At 46.9% G+C, this 13,010-nt stretch overlaps 1 protein-coding gene across 2 annotated transcripts in view; it reads left to right on the top strand.

The window, feature by feature from the left end:
• The window catches only part of ARHGEF17 (Rho guanine nucleotide exchange factor 17), a 167,634-nt gene that overhangs the window by 147,712 nt on the left and 6,912 nt on the right, over nt 1-13,010 (top strand). For both annotated transcript variants that reach the window (XM_075266276.1, XM_075266277.1), the window contains exons 6-13: nt 1,575-1,751; nt 3,371-3,421; nt 3,743-3,852; nt 5,529-5,614; nt 6,086-6,204; nt 9,929-10,142; nt 10,529-10,602; nt 12,710-12,903. In XM_075266276.1, the coding sequence (XP_075122377.1) occupies nt 1,575-1,751; nt 3,371-3,421; nt 3,743-3,852; nt 5,529-5,614; nt 6,086-6,204; nt 9,929-10,142; nt 10,529-10,602; nt 12,710-12,903 (1,025 nt within the window). The remainder of the gene's footprint in view (nt 1-1,574; nt 1,752-3,370; nt 3,422-3,742; nt 3,853-5,528; nt 5,615-6,085; nt 6,205-9,928; nt 10,143-10,528; nt 10,603-12,709; nt 12,904-13,010) is intronic.

The raw sequence follows: 13,010 nt of genomic DNA on the forward strand, positions 1-13,010 counted from the left end.
AGTGACAAGTGATAGACGGTGGAGAGTGAGCGATAAGTGATTGGTGTTGGAGAGCGAGTGACAAGTGATAGACGGTGGAGAGTGAGCGATAAGTGATTGGTGTTGGAGAGCGAGTGACAAGTGATTGACGGTGGAGAGCGAGCGACAAGTGATAGACGGTGGAGAGTGAGCGACAAGTGATAGACGGTGGAGAGTGAGCGATAAGTAATTGACAGTGGAGAGCAAGTGATAAGTGAATGGTGGTGGAGAGCGAGCAATAAGTGATTGACAGTGGAGAGCGAGTGACAAGTGAGGGATAGGTGATTGATGGTGGAGAGCGAGCAATAAGTGATTGGTGTTGGAGAGCGAGTGACAAGTGATAGACGGTGGAGAGTGAGCGATAAGTGATTGGTGTTGGAGAGCGAGTGACAAGTGATAGACGGTGGAGAGTGAGCGATAAGTCATTGGTGTTGGAGAGCGAGTGACAAGTGATTGACGGTGGAGAGTGAGCGATAAGTGATTGACGGTGGAGAGTGAGCGATAAGTGATTGACGGTGGAGAGTGAGCGATAAGTGATTGACGGTGGAGAGCGAGTGATAAGTGAATGGTGGTGGAGAGCGAGCAATAAGTGATTGACAGTGGAGAGCGAGCGACAAGTGAGGGATAGGTGATTGATGGTGGAGAGCGAGCAATAAGTGATTGGTGTTGGAGAGCGAGTGACAAGTGATTGACAGTGGAGAGCGAGCGACAAGTGAGGGATAGGTGATTGATGGTGGAGAGCGAGCAATAAGTGATTGGTGTTGGAGAGCGAGCGACAAGTGATTGGCGGTGGAGAGCGAGAAATAAGTGATTGACCGTGGAGAGCAAGTGATAAGTGATTGGTGTTGGAGAGCGAGCGACAAGTGATTGACGGTGGAGAGGGTGATCAGCGTGACAAATGAACGGAAGAGTTTTTGTTTTTCATACAGTTTTTGTTTGCTCTAGAATTTTTCTTGTAATCTGTCATCCTTCTCGAGATCTCTGCTTGCTGTCAGTGAATGGGAATATTCTTGTTTACGTTACTGATACATTGTAACAGACTGCAGCTGTGTGAGCATAGCTAGGTCAGGCCCACGGACATTATATATGATGTTATGTTATATGCTGTGACAACTATTTTAATAAAAGAGAAAAAAATCTGACGTCACCAATGTGAAAGATACTGAGGAGAGAGGAGATGTGTGAGCGAGCGCCATCAGTGACCTTCCAGCGAGTGAACAATACACAGCAGTGATAATGAGATGAGGAGCGCCATCTGATGGGCAGATCTGGAAGTGCAGCATCATTTACTCAGGAATGTTCCTGTATAAGGACATGTGGGAAGTGGATTGATGATGCCTGCCTGGGTATATGTACAGTATATATACCTTCTATACACACACCTGTATACACCTGGACAGATGACGCCAGGTTTGGATTTTCCTTGTTAGAGGCATTCCTGGCAGGCGGCAGCTCCTGGACGGGATCCGATATATGAAGGATGGTGCTGGCTGTGTGGGAGGTGAACAGACTGGAGTGTGGGCTCACACCGACTCCTGTTTTTGCTCTTCTTGCAGGATCTACTGAAGCACACGCCTGAGGACCACCCGGACCACCTGTGCCTTCTGGATGCCCAGAGAAACATCAAGCAGCTGGCGGAGAGGATAAACAAGGGGATGAGGAGTGCGGAGGAGGCAGAGCGAGACACCCGCATCCTGCAAGAAATAGAATCTCACATCGAGGGCATGGAGGACGTACGTAACTACTGCGGAGCTGAATTGCTTGTCTCGTATTTACCGCTCTCTCCTCGTACACGCTCCACTACTCATTACCAGTGAACTCTCTCCAACACTTACTTGTCATTTGTCCACTAATAACACTTGTCGGGGCACTTTATACCACTCACTCCAATCCACTCAACACCAATATCACTTGTGGGCACTCTCTACCAATCGTGGCTATCCACTTTCTATTAATAACACTTATTGGGGTGCACTCTACCAATCACCGCCATCTATTGTCCACCATTATTACTTGTCAGGGCACTGTCTACCAATCACGGCCATCCACTGTCCACCAATATCACTTGTCAGGGCACTCTCTACCAATCGTGGCCATACCCTGTCCACCAATATCACTTGTCAGGGCGCACTCTACCTATTGTGGCCATCCATTGTCCTCCATTATCGCTTTTCAAGGCACTCTTTACCAATCTCGACTATCCACTTTCCATTAATATCACTTATGGGCACTCCTTACCAATCGTGGCCATCCCCTGTCCACCAATATCACTTGTCAGGACACTCTCTACCAATCACGGCCATCCATTGTCCACCATTATTACTTGTCAGGGCGCACTCTACCAATCACAGCCATCCATTGTCCACCATTATTACTTGTCATGGCGCACTCTACCAATCTCGACCATCCACTTTCCATTAATATCACTTGTCGGGGTACTCTCTACCAATCACGGCCATCCCCTGTCCACCAGTAACACTTGTCAGGGCACTCTCTACCAATCACGGTCATGCACCGTCCACCAATATCACTTGTCAGGATACTGTCTACCAATCACGCCCATCCATTGTCCACCATTATTACTTGTCATGGCGCAGTCTACCAATCACGGCCATCCCCTATCCACCATTATTACTTGTCATGGCGCACTCTACCAATCTCGACCATCCACTTTCCATTAATATCACTTGTCGGGGTACTCTCTACCAATCACGGCCATCCCCTGTCCACCAGTAACACTTGTCAGGGCACTCTCTACCAATCACGGTCATGCACCGTCCACCAATATCACTTGTCAGGATACTGTCTACCAATCACGCCCATCCATTGTCCACCATTATTACTTGTCATGGCGCAGTCTACCAATCACGGCCATCCCCTATCCACCATTATTACTTGTCATGGCGCACTCTACCAATCTCGACCATCCACTTTCCATTAATATCACTTGTCGGGGTACTCTCTACCAATCACGGCCATCCCCTGTCCACCAGTAACACTTGTCAGGGCACTCTCTACCAATCACGGTCATGCACCGTCCACCAATATCACTTGTCAGGACACTCCACTTCTTCACGCTTATCCGAGCTGCCCTCTGCCAATGACACTTGTCATGCCGCACCATCCATTGCTTTCTAATCACTTGTTTTTCCTCATATTCTCTACTACTCGGTCCCCTACAGCCCCCGACCCACATCCAAGCCACCATTTTTATTTCTTATGCTCTGCGTACTCATTGCTTGTAACCTATATAGACACGGGCCCTTGTATAATCTAGTAACCCAGTGTCATGATGTCTCTGGCGGTACGACGTCCTCATGATCAGACATTGTGATATTTGTTTTTTCTGCAGCTTCAAGTTCCTTTCCGGAGATTTGTGCGACAAGAGATGGTCGTGGAAGTGGTAAGATTGTTTGTTTATTATTCCAAGGATGTGTTATGTAGCGGCATCATTTCTACTTCTAGGCCCCGATGCAGAATCTGTGCCGGGGCCCCAACTTGCCATGTGTTATTTATAACACTGGGGTCTTATGGGGCAGCTTGAGATTAATATGTCACTGAATTCCTCCGGGGCCTCAATGGAGTGCGGCTGTCACTTTATTTGGCGGTTTTATTACTGACTTGTTTCTATCCATATTGTCTGGATGTCCAGCCTTAGATTTCTGTTCAAGATTGCTCCCTCTTGATATTGAGGTGACGGTCGTGTCATTTCACTGTCCCACAGAAAGCTGTTGGGGGTAAGAAGGATCGATCACTCTTCCTCTTCACAGACCTGCTCCTCTGCACCACCCTGAAGAGAAAGTCTGGATCCCTGCGCCGGAGCTCCATGAACTTGTAAGTGTGTTCTTCATAAGAAGGTGCAAAATTTATCACATGGTACCAGCAGAATAGTGAGCACAGCTCTGGAGTATAATACAGGATAAGTAATGTAATGTATGTACACAGTGACTGCACCAGCAGAATAGTGAGCGCAGCTCTGGAGTATAATACAGGATAAGTAATGTAATGTATGTACACAGTGACTAAACTAGCAGAATAGTGAGCGCAGCTCTGGAGTATAATACAGGATAAGTAATGTAATGTATGTACACAGTGACTGCACCAGCAGAATAGTGAGCGCAGCTCTGGAGTATAATACAGGATAAGTAATGTAATGTATGTACACAGTGACTGTACCAGCAGAATAGTGAGCGCAGCTCTGGAGTATAATACAGGATAAGTAATGTAATGTATGTACACAGTGACTGTACCAGCAGAATAGTGAGCGCAGCTCTGGAGTATAATACAGGATAAGTAATGTAATGTATGTACACAGTGACTGTACCAGCAGAATAGTGAGCGCAGCTCTGGAGTATAATACAGGATAAGTAATGTAATGTATGTACACAGTGACTGTACCAGCAGAATAGTGAGCGCAGCTCTGGAGTATAATACAGGATAAGTAATGTAATGTATGTACACAGTGACTGTACCAGCAGAATAGTGAGCGCAGCTCTGGAGTATAATACAGGATAAGTAATGTAATGTATGTACACAGTGACTGCACCAGCAGAATAGTGAGCGCAGCTCTGGAGTATAATACAGGATAAGTAATGTAATTTATGTACACAGTGACCAGCAGAATAGTGAGCGCAGCTCTGGAGTATAATACAGGATAAGTAATGTAATGTATGTACACAGTGACTGTACCAGCAGAATAGTGAGCGCAGCTCTGGAGTATAATACAGGATAAGTAATGTAATGTACGTACACAGTGACTAAGCTAGCAGAATAGTGAGCGCAGCTCTCGAGTATAATACAGGATAAGTAATGTAATGTATGTACACAGTGACCAGCAGAATAGTGAGCACAGCTCTGGAGTATAATACAGGATAAGTAATGTAATGTATGTACACAGTGACTGTACCAGCAGAATAGTGAGCGCAGCTCTGGAGTATAATACAGGATAAGTAATGTAATGTATGTACACAGTGACTGCACCAGCATTATAGTGAGCGCAGCTCTGGAATATAATACAGGATAAGTAATGTAATGTATGTACACAGTGACTGTACCAGCAGAATAGTGAGCGCAGCTCTGGAGTATAATACAGTATAAGTAATGTAATGTATGTACACAGTGACTGTACCAGCAGAATAGTGAGCGCAGCTCTGGAGTATAATACAGGATAAGTAATGTAATGTATGTACACAGTGACTGCACCAGCAGAATAGTGAGCGCAGCTCTGGAGTATAATACAGGATAAGTAATGTAATGTATGTACACAGTGACTATACCAGCAGAATAGTGAGCGCAGCTCTGGAGTATAATACAGGATAAGTAATGTAATGTATGTACACAGTGACTGCACCAGCAGAATAGTGAGCGCAGCTCTGGAGTATAATACAGGATGTAATTCAGTACACAGTGACTGAGCGAGCAGAACAGTAATGGTAATACGGTAAGTAGTGGTGTGCCTTCTGTTGGCCAGTGTGTCTACTGCAGAGATGACGGTCTGCCATGTTTTGCAGGTATACAGCAGCCAGTGTGATTGACATCTCCAGCAAGTATAAACTGCTCTGGAAACTGCCTCTGGAGGATGTGGAAGTCGTCAAAGGTCCGTCTTCTGCTTTTTATCTTGTATGTCAGTCATGTGTCTTCTGTCTCACGATTCCTGACACATTCCTACAATCTGGTTTGGTTACCAGATAAATAGTGGTAACTGCTATTAAGGTTACCTGGGTCATTGCCATGTAAGACTGGACTGAACTCCTGCTTTGCATCTCCCTTATATTTTGATGGATTGCACATCTTAGGCTGCAGTCACAGTAGTGTTCGGTAATGCCCAATGCTATATTACCTTTCCTATAATGTAGGCCAAGAGACGTGCGCTGTGCAGATGTAGCTGAGCTGGATTGGTCTTGCGTCTGTTTCGTGTCCCATAGTCCTATAGAAAGCCACAGATAACAGATTATGATACTACAGCACATCCTTACCATTGACTGACTCAGCTCTGCTACATTTCTATGCTGATAGTGCCTGTATATCTAGTATGATTCTTTAAATAGGTTTTCATCTCATTGAGCAGGAACCTCCCAGACCTCCAACAGGGACAGCATCCAGAAGGCCATTAGCCGGCTGGACGAAGATCTCAGCACCATGGGGCAAATCAGCAAACTCTCCGAGACCCTCAGCTTCCCGCACCAGGTGAGGAAAGCAAAATCGCTGCATTTTTGCTCCACTTTTTGTAGCTGCAAAGTTTGGGGGGAATTTTCAGATTGGATTGTCCAAGCAATGAGTCCCATCATCTGGCTTGTGGGAGAGACCTCATCAGATAAATGGGGAATGTAAAACTTACAATGGTGGCGGTGCGCCAAATGCCTGTTCCTTCCATCAGAGGGCGATCTTTGTCAGTTAAGTTTAATAAGCGCCATACAGACCGCCCTCTAGTGGTCGCTCCCAGCAGGTGTGACGATTACAGAATTGCAAGAGTTAAGTAGGTTGACTTCTATACAACACTCACATATGGGGGTCCGGTGTGACTGTTGTGTATCATTGAGGGCCCAGGTGACTGCTGTGTATCAAATTGGGGTCTGGGGTGACTGCTATGTATCATATTGGGGTCCCAGGTGACTGCTATGTATCATATTGGGGTCCCTGGTGACTGCTATGTATCTTATTGGGGTCTTGGGTGAGAACTATGTATTATATTGGGGTCCAAGGTGACTGCTATGTATCATATTGGGGTCCCAGGTGACAGCTATGTATTATATTGGGGTCCCAGGTGACTGCTATGTATCATATTGGGGTCCCAGGTGACTGCTATGTATTATATTGGGGTCCAAGGTGACTGCTATGTATCATATTGGGGTCCAAGGTGACTGCTAGGTATTATATTGGGGTCCAAGGTGACTGCTATGTATTATATTGGGGTCCAAGGTGACTGCTATGTATCATATTGGGGTCCCAGGTGACTGCTATGTATTATATTGGGTCCAAGGTGACTGCTATGTATTATATTGGGGTCTTGGGTGACAGCTATGTATTATATTGGGGTACGAGGTGACTGCTATGTATCATATTGGGGTCCCAGGTGACTGCTATGTATTATATTGGGGTCCCAGGTGACTGCTATGTATTATATTGGGGTCCCAGGTGACTGCTATGTATTATATTGGGGTCCAAGGTGACTGCTATGTGTTATATTGGGGTCCAAGGTGACTGCTATGTATCATATTGGGGTCCAAGGTGACTGCTATGTATCATATTGGGGTCCCAGGTGACTGCTATGTATTATATTGGGTCCAAGGTGACTGCTATGTATCATATTTGGGTCCCAGGTGACTGCTATGTATTATATTGGGGTCCCAGGTGACTGCTATGTATTATATTGGGGTCCCAGGTGACTGCTATGTATCATATTGGGGTCCCAGGTGACTGTTATGTATTATATTGGGGTCCCAGGTGACTGCTATGTATTATATTGGGGTCCCAGGTGACTGCTAGGTATCATATTGGGGTCCCAGGTGACTGCTATGTATTATATTGGGGTCCCAGGTGACTGCTATGTATTATATTGGGGTCCCAGGTGACTGCTATGTATCATATTGGGGTCCCAGGTGACTGTTATGTATTATATTGGGGTCCCAGGTGACTGCTATGTATTATATTGGGGTCCCAGGTGACTGCTAGGTATCATATTGGGGTCCCAGGTGACTGCTATGTATTATATTGGGGTCCAAGGTGACTGCTATGTATTATATTGGGGTCCCAGGTGACTGCTATGTATTATATTGGGGTACGAGGTGACTGCTATGTATTATATTGGGGTCCCAGGTGACTGCTATGTATTATATTGGGGTACGAGGTGACTGCTATGTATCATATTGGGGTCCCAGGTGACTGCTATGTATTATATTGGGGTCCCAGGTGACTGCTATGTATCATATTGGGGTCCCAGGTGACTGCTATGTATCATATTGGGGTCCCAGGTGACAGCTATGTATTATATTGGGGTCCAAGGTGACTGCTATGTATTATATTGGGGTCCCAGGTGACTGCTATGTATTATATTGGGGTCCCAGGTGACTGCTATGTATTATATTGGGTCCAAGGTGACTGCTATGTATTATATTGGGGTCCCAGGTGACTGCTATGTATTATATTGGGGTACGAGGTGACTGCTATGTATCATATTGGGGTCCCAGGTGACAGCTATGTATTATATTGGGGTCCAAGGTGACTGCTATGTATTATATTGGGGTCCCAGGTGACTGCTATGTATTATATTGGGGTCCAAGGTGACTGCTATGTATTATATTGGGGTCCCAGGTGACTGCTATGTATTATATTGGGGTCCCAGGTGACTGCTATGTATTATATTGGGGTCCAAGGTGACTGCTATGTATCATATTGGGGTCCCAGGTGACTGCTATGTATCATATTGGGGTCCCAGGTGACAGCTATGTATTATATTGGGGTCCAAGGTGACTGCTATGTATTATATTGGGGTCCCAGGTGACTGCTATGTATTATATTGGGGTCCAAGGTGACTGCTATGTATTATATTGGGGTCCCAGGTGACTGCTATGTATTATATTGGGGTCCAAGGTGACTGCTATGTATTATATTGGGGTACGAGGTGACTACTATGTATCATATTGGGGTCCCAGGTGACTGCTATGTATCATATTGGGGTCCCAGGTGACTGCTATGTATCATATTGGGGTCCAAGGTGACTGCTATGTATTATATTGGGGTCCCAGGTGACTGCTATGTATCATATTGGGGTCCCAGGTGACTGCTATGTATCATATTGGGGTCCAAGGTGACTGCTATGTATTATATTGGGGTCCCAGGTGACTGCTATGTATTATATTGGGGTACGAGGTGACTGCTATGTATCATATTGGGGTCCCAGGTGACAGCTATGTATTATATTGGGGTCCAAGGTGACTGCTATGTATCATATTGGGGTCCCAGGTGACAGCTATGTATTATATTGGGGTCCCAGGTGACTGCTGTGTATAATATTGGGGCCTGGCGTACTCCGACACATGTGATGTAATATATTGTCCTTACTAGACACATGACATTCCATTACCCGTCGGCTGTAAACAGGTTAATTATTATGTTTGGGATGTGAATAATTATAATTAGGATGTCTAGACACGACGATGTGAAGAACGAAGCGAAGTGATCCCTACATGTCACATGCTGATACAATACCTTCAACTCCAATCACACCCAAAGCTGCACCCACCATATTTGATTGTAGACCCTCGTCCCTGTGCTGACACTTCTATCATTCAGTTGCAACGCATTGTATTTTGCCTCATTGCATTGTGGGTAACGTTTCTTTACACGATCACAGCACCATATACAGATCCAGCATCGAAATGCAAACAGGAGAGTTGTGAATGCAGCTCTGGATGTGACTAGTGTCTAAGACCTGCAGCTCTAATAGGCAGACTATTTCTACTCTTTCTAGTGCACTTGGCGTCGGTCTCTCTGGAAACGCGTCATTGTGCCCTTCACTTCGGGGCGTTTGGCAGCGGCGGGTTTTATCCTCTACATTCACGCTGTTGTTTGCGGCGGATAAAGCTGCTTTGTTTGTGTGCAGAGACTGGAAAAATATTGGGAGAGCGGAGAACAGTCAAAACAAGTCACGGTCAGCAAAGGGAAATATTTGTGACAGCCCCATAATCCCCCCTCCCCTCCCCCCTATACATTAATTAGGAAGGTACTGGATACAATGTAACATGTAATAAGCAGGCGGAATTACGCCCGTGCTCATTGTTGACCCCTTCCTGTCCAGCGTAGCGCATGCGCTGCCTAGAAGAGCGGGGGAGGGGAACTGACAACGGCTCTGAGCACGTTTCAGGATCATGTACGGCGTCGTTGTCATTGCATCTTTGGTTTATCTTCACAGACTCTCGATGATGTCATCAAAGACATGATGGCGTCTGTCCATCGAGAACTGGCCGAGAAGCAATCCCTCTCTTTCTCCATGTCCTTTCCACCCAACAAGGTGGAGCTGACCACCACCAAAGCGGACGGCACCGAAAGCTACATATTTGAGTTCAGTAACCCGGACGCCAGGCTCCATTTTGAGCAAGCCTTTGAGGAAGCCAAGAAGAAGCTGGGTAATGGATATAGGAATGTGTAGTCAACTAGAAACGGATGGACGTGCATAGGGTCACCAGGTGGACATCATCTCCTTGTGGTCATTGATTGTTCCCATAGATCCAGTTCATAAAGTTTGCTTTATGGACAGGACATGTAGAGCAGAGTTGTCGCAGAGACCCAGGACCATCAAGTCCAACTTGAGACTATGGCACCTACTCATAGGCAATGATCTGACCATGGGACAGAGGTTTCACTTTTTTGAGGAGTTATACATTCCTAACTAGATTAGTCTCCACTATTACAAAATGCACCCACAAAAGGGTTGCGTCCAGCGTGGCCCATGTTGTCAGACCAATGAAGATGATGTACTGTGTAATTGATTGGTTAATTGTCTTCTCCTCAGCCACCAGCAAAAATCGTTTGGATCCAGAATTTCTGAAGGCCATCCCCATCATGAAGACCCGCAGTGGGATGCAGGTGAGAAGAATGGGGGGGGGGTGTCAGATCCTATGTACTATGGTAGAACCAGTGGCAGAACCTTTTGCTCCAGGCAAGCTTCTGGGGGAACCAACTGGATAAACGTCTGCTCCATGTAGGCCTATGGTGGATCCAACTGTAGAACCTTCTTCTCCATGTAGGCCTATGGTGGAGCCAACTGTAGAACCTCCTGCTCCATGTAGGCCTATGGTGGAGCCAACTGTAGAACCTTCTTCTCCATGTAGGCCTATGGTGGAGCCAACTGTAGAACCTTCTTCTCCATGTATGCCTATGGTGGAGCCAACTGTAGAACCTTCTTCTCCATGTAGGCCTATGGTGGAGCGAACTGCAGAACCTTCTGCTCCATGTAGGCCTATGGTGCAGCCCACTGTAGAACCTTCTTCTCCATGTAGGCCTATGGTGGAGCCAACTGTAGAACCTTCTGCTCCATGTAGGCCTATGGTGCAGCTAACTGTAGAACCTTCTGCTCCATGTAGGCTTATGATGGAACCAACTGCAGAACCTCCTGCTCCATGTAGGCCTATGGTGGAGCCAACTGTAGAACCTTCTTCTCCATGTAGGCCTATGGTGGAGCCAACTGTAGAACCTTCTTCTCCATGCAGGCCTATGGTGGAGCCAACTGTAGAACCTTCTTCTCCATGTAGGCCTATGGTGGAGCCAACTGTAGAACCTCCTGCTCCATGTAGGCCTATGGTGGAGCAAACTGGAGAACCATCTGCTCCATTAGTCCTATGGTTCAGCCAACTGTAGAACCTTCTGCTCCATGTAGGCCTATGGTGGAGCCAACTATAGAACCTTCTGCTCCATGTAGGCCTATGGTGGAGCCAACTGTAGAACCTCCTGCTCCATGTAGGCACATGGTGGAGCCACCTGTAGAACCATCTGCTCCATTAGGCCTATGGTGCAGCCAACTGTAGAACCTCCTGCTGCATGTAGGCCTATGATGGAGCCAATTGCAGAATCTCCTGCTCCATGTAGGCCTATGGTGAAGCCAACTGTAGAAGTTTCTTCTCCATGTAGGCCTATGGTGGAGCCAACTGCAGAACCTTCTGCTCCATGTAGGCCTATGGTGCAGCCCACTGTAGAACCTTCTTCTCCATGTAGGCCTATGGTGGAGCCAACTGTAGAACCTTCTGCTCCATGTAGGCCTATGGTGCAGCTAACTGTAGAACCTTCTGCTCCATGTAGGCTTATGATGGAACCAACTGCAGAACCTCCTGCTCCATGTAGGCCTATGGTGGAGCCAACTGTAGAACCTTCTTCTCCATGTAGGCCTATGGTGGAGCCAACTGTAGAACCTTCTTCTCCATGCAGGCCTATGGTGGAGCCAATTGTAGAACCTTCTTCTCCATGTAGGCCTATGGTGGAGCCAACTGTAGAACCTCCTGCTCCATGTAGGCCTATGGCGGAGCCAACTGTAGAACCATCTGCTCCATTAGGCCTATGGTGCAGCCAACTGTAGAACCTTCTGCTCCATGTAGGCCTATGGTGGAGCCAACTATAGAACCTTCTGCTCCATGTAGGCCTATGGTGGAGCCAACTGTAGAACCTCCTGCTCCATGTAGGCACATGGTGGAGCCACCTGTAGAACCATCTGCTCCATTAGGCCTATGGTGCAGCCAACTGTAGAACCTCCTGCTGCATGTAGACCTATGATGGAGCCAATTGCAGAATCTCCTGCTCCATGTAGGCCTATGGTGAAGCCAACTGTAGAAGTTTCTTCTCCATGTAGGCCTATGGTGGAGCCAACTGCAGAACCTCCTGCTCCATGTAGGCCTATGGTGCAGCCAACTGTAGAACCTTCTGCTCCATGTAGGCCTATGATGGAGCCAACTGTAGAACCTTCTGCTCCATGTAGGCCTATGGTGGAGCCAACTGTAGAACCTTCTTCTCCATGTAGACCTATGATGGAGCCAACTGCAGAACCTCCTGCTCCATGTACACTTATGTCAGAGCCAACTGTAGAACCTTCTTCTCCATGTAGGCCTACAGTGGAGCCAACTGTGCAACCTTCTGCTCATATAGGAAAAGTAAAGACCCCTTTATGTTAAAGTGACAGTAACTTGAAAATGTCCTTCTCTTCCAGTTCTCCTGCGCTTCTCCCAGTCAGAGTAGTTCTGACAACATGCATGAGGTCTGGGTGTGTAACAGCGACGGTTACGTGGGGCAGGTCTGTCTCCTGAGCATCAGGAACGAGCCGACGGTGGAGGCGTGTATCGCTGTCTGCTCTGCGCGCATCCTCTGCATTGCCTCTGTGCCTGGACTAAAGAGGAATTACAGGTATGTCGGCGGCCATGGTGGTGTCCCTGCTTTAAGGCATCCATTAGAAAATCAGCACCGAACCTGTCCATGTTTTTTTTTTCTGTACGCAGAATATCACATGTGGT

The sequence above is a fragment of the Leptodactylus fuscus genome, chromosome 2 (assembly GCF_031893055.1).
Source record: "Leptodactylus fuscus isolate aLepFus1 chromosome 2, aLepFus1.hap2, whole genome shotgun sequence".
Lineage (NCBI taxonomy): Eukaryota > Metazoa > Chordata > Amphibia > Anura > Leptodactylidae > Leptodactylus > Leptodactylus fuscus.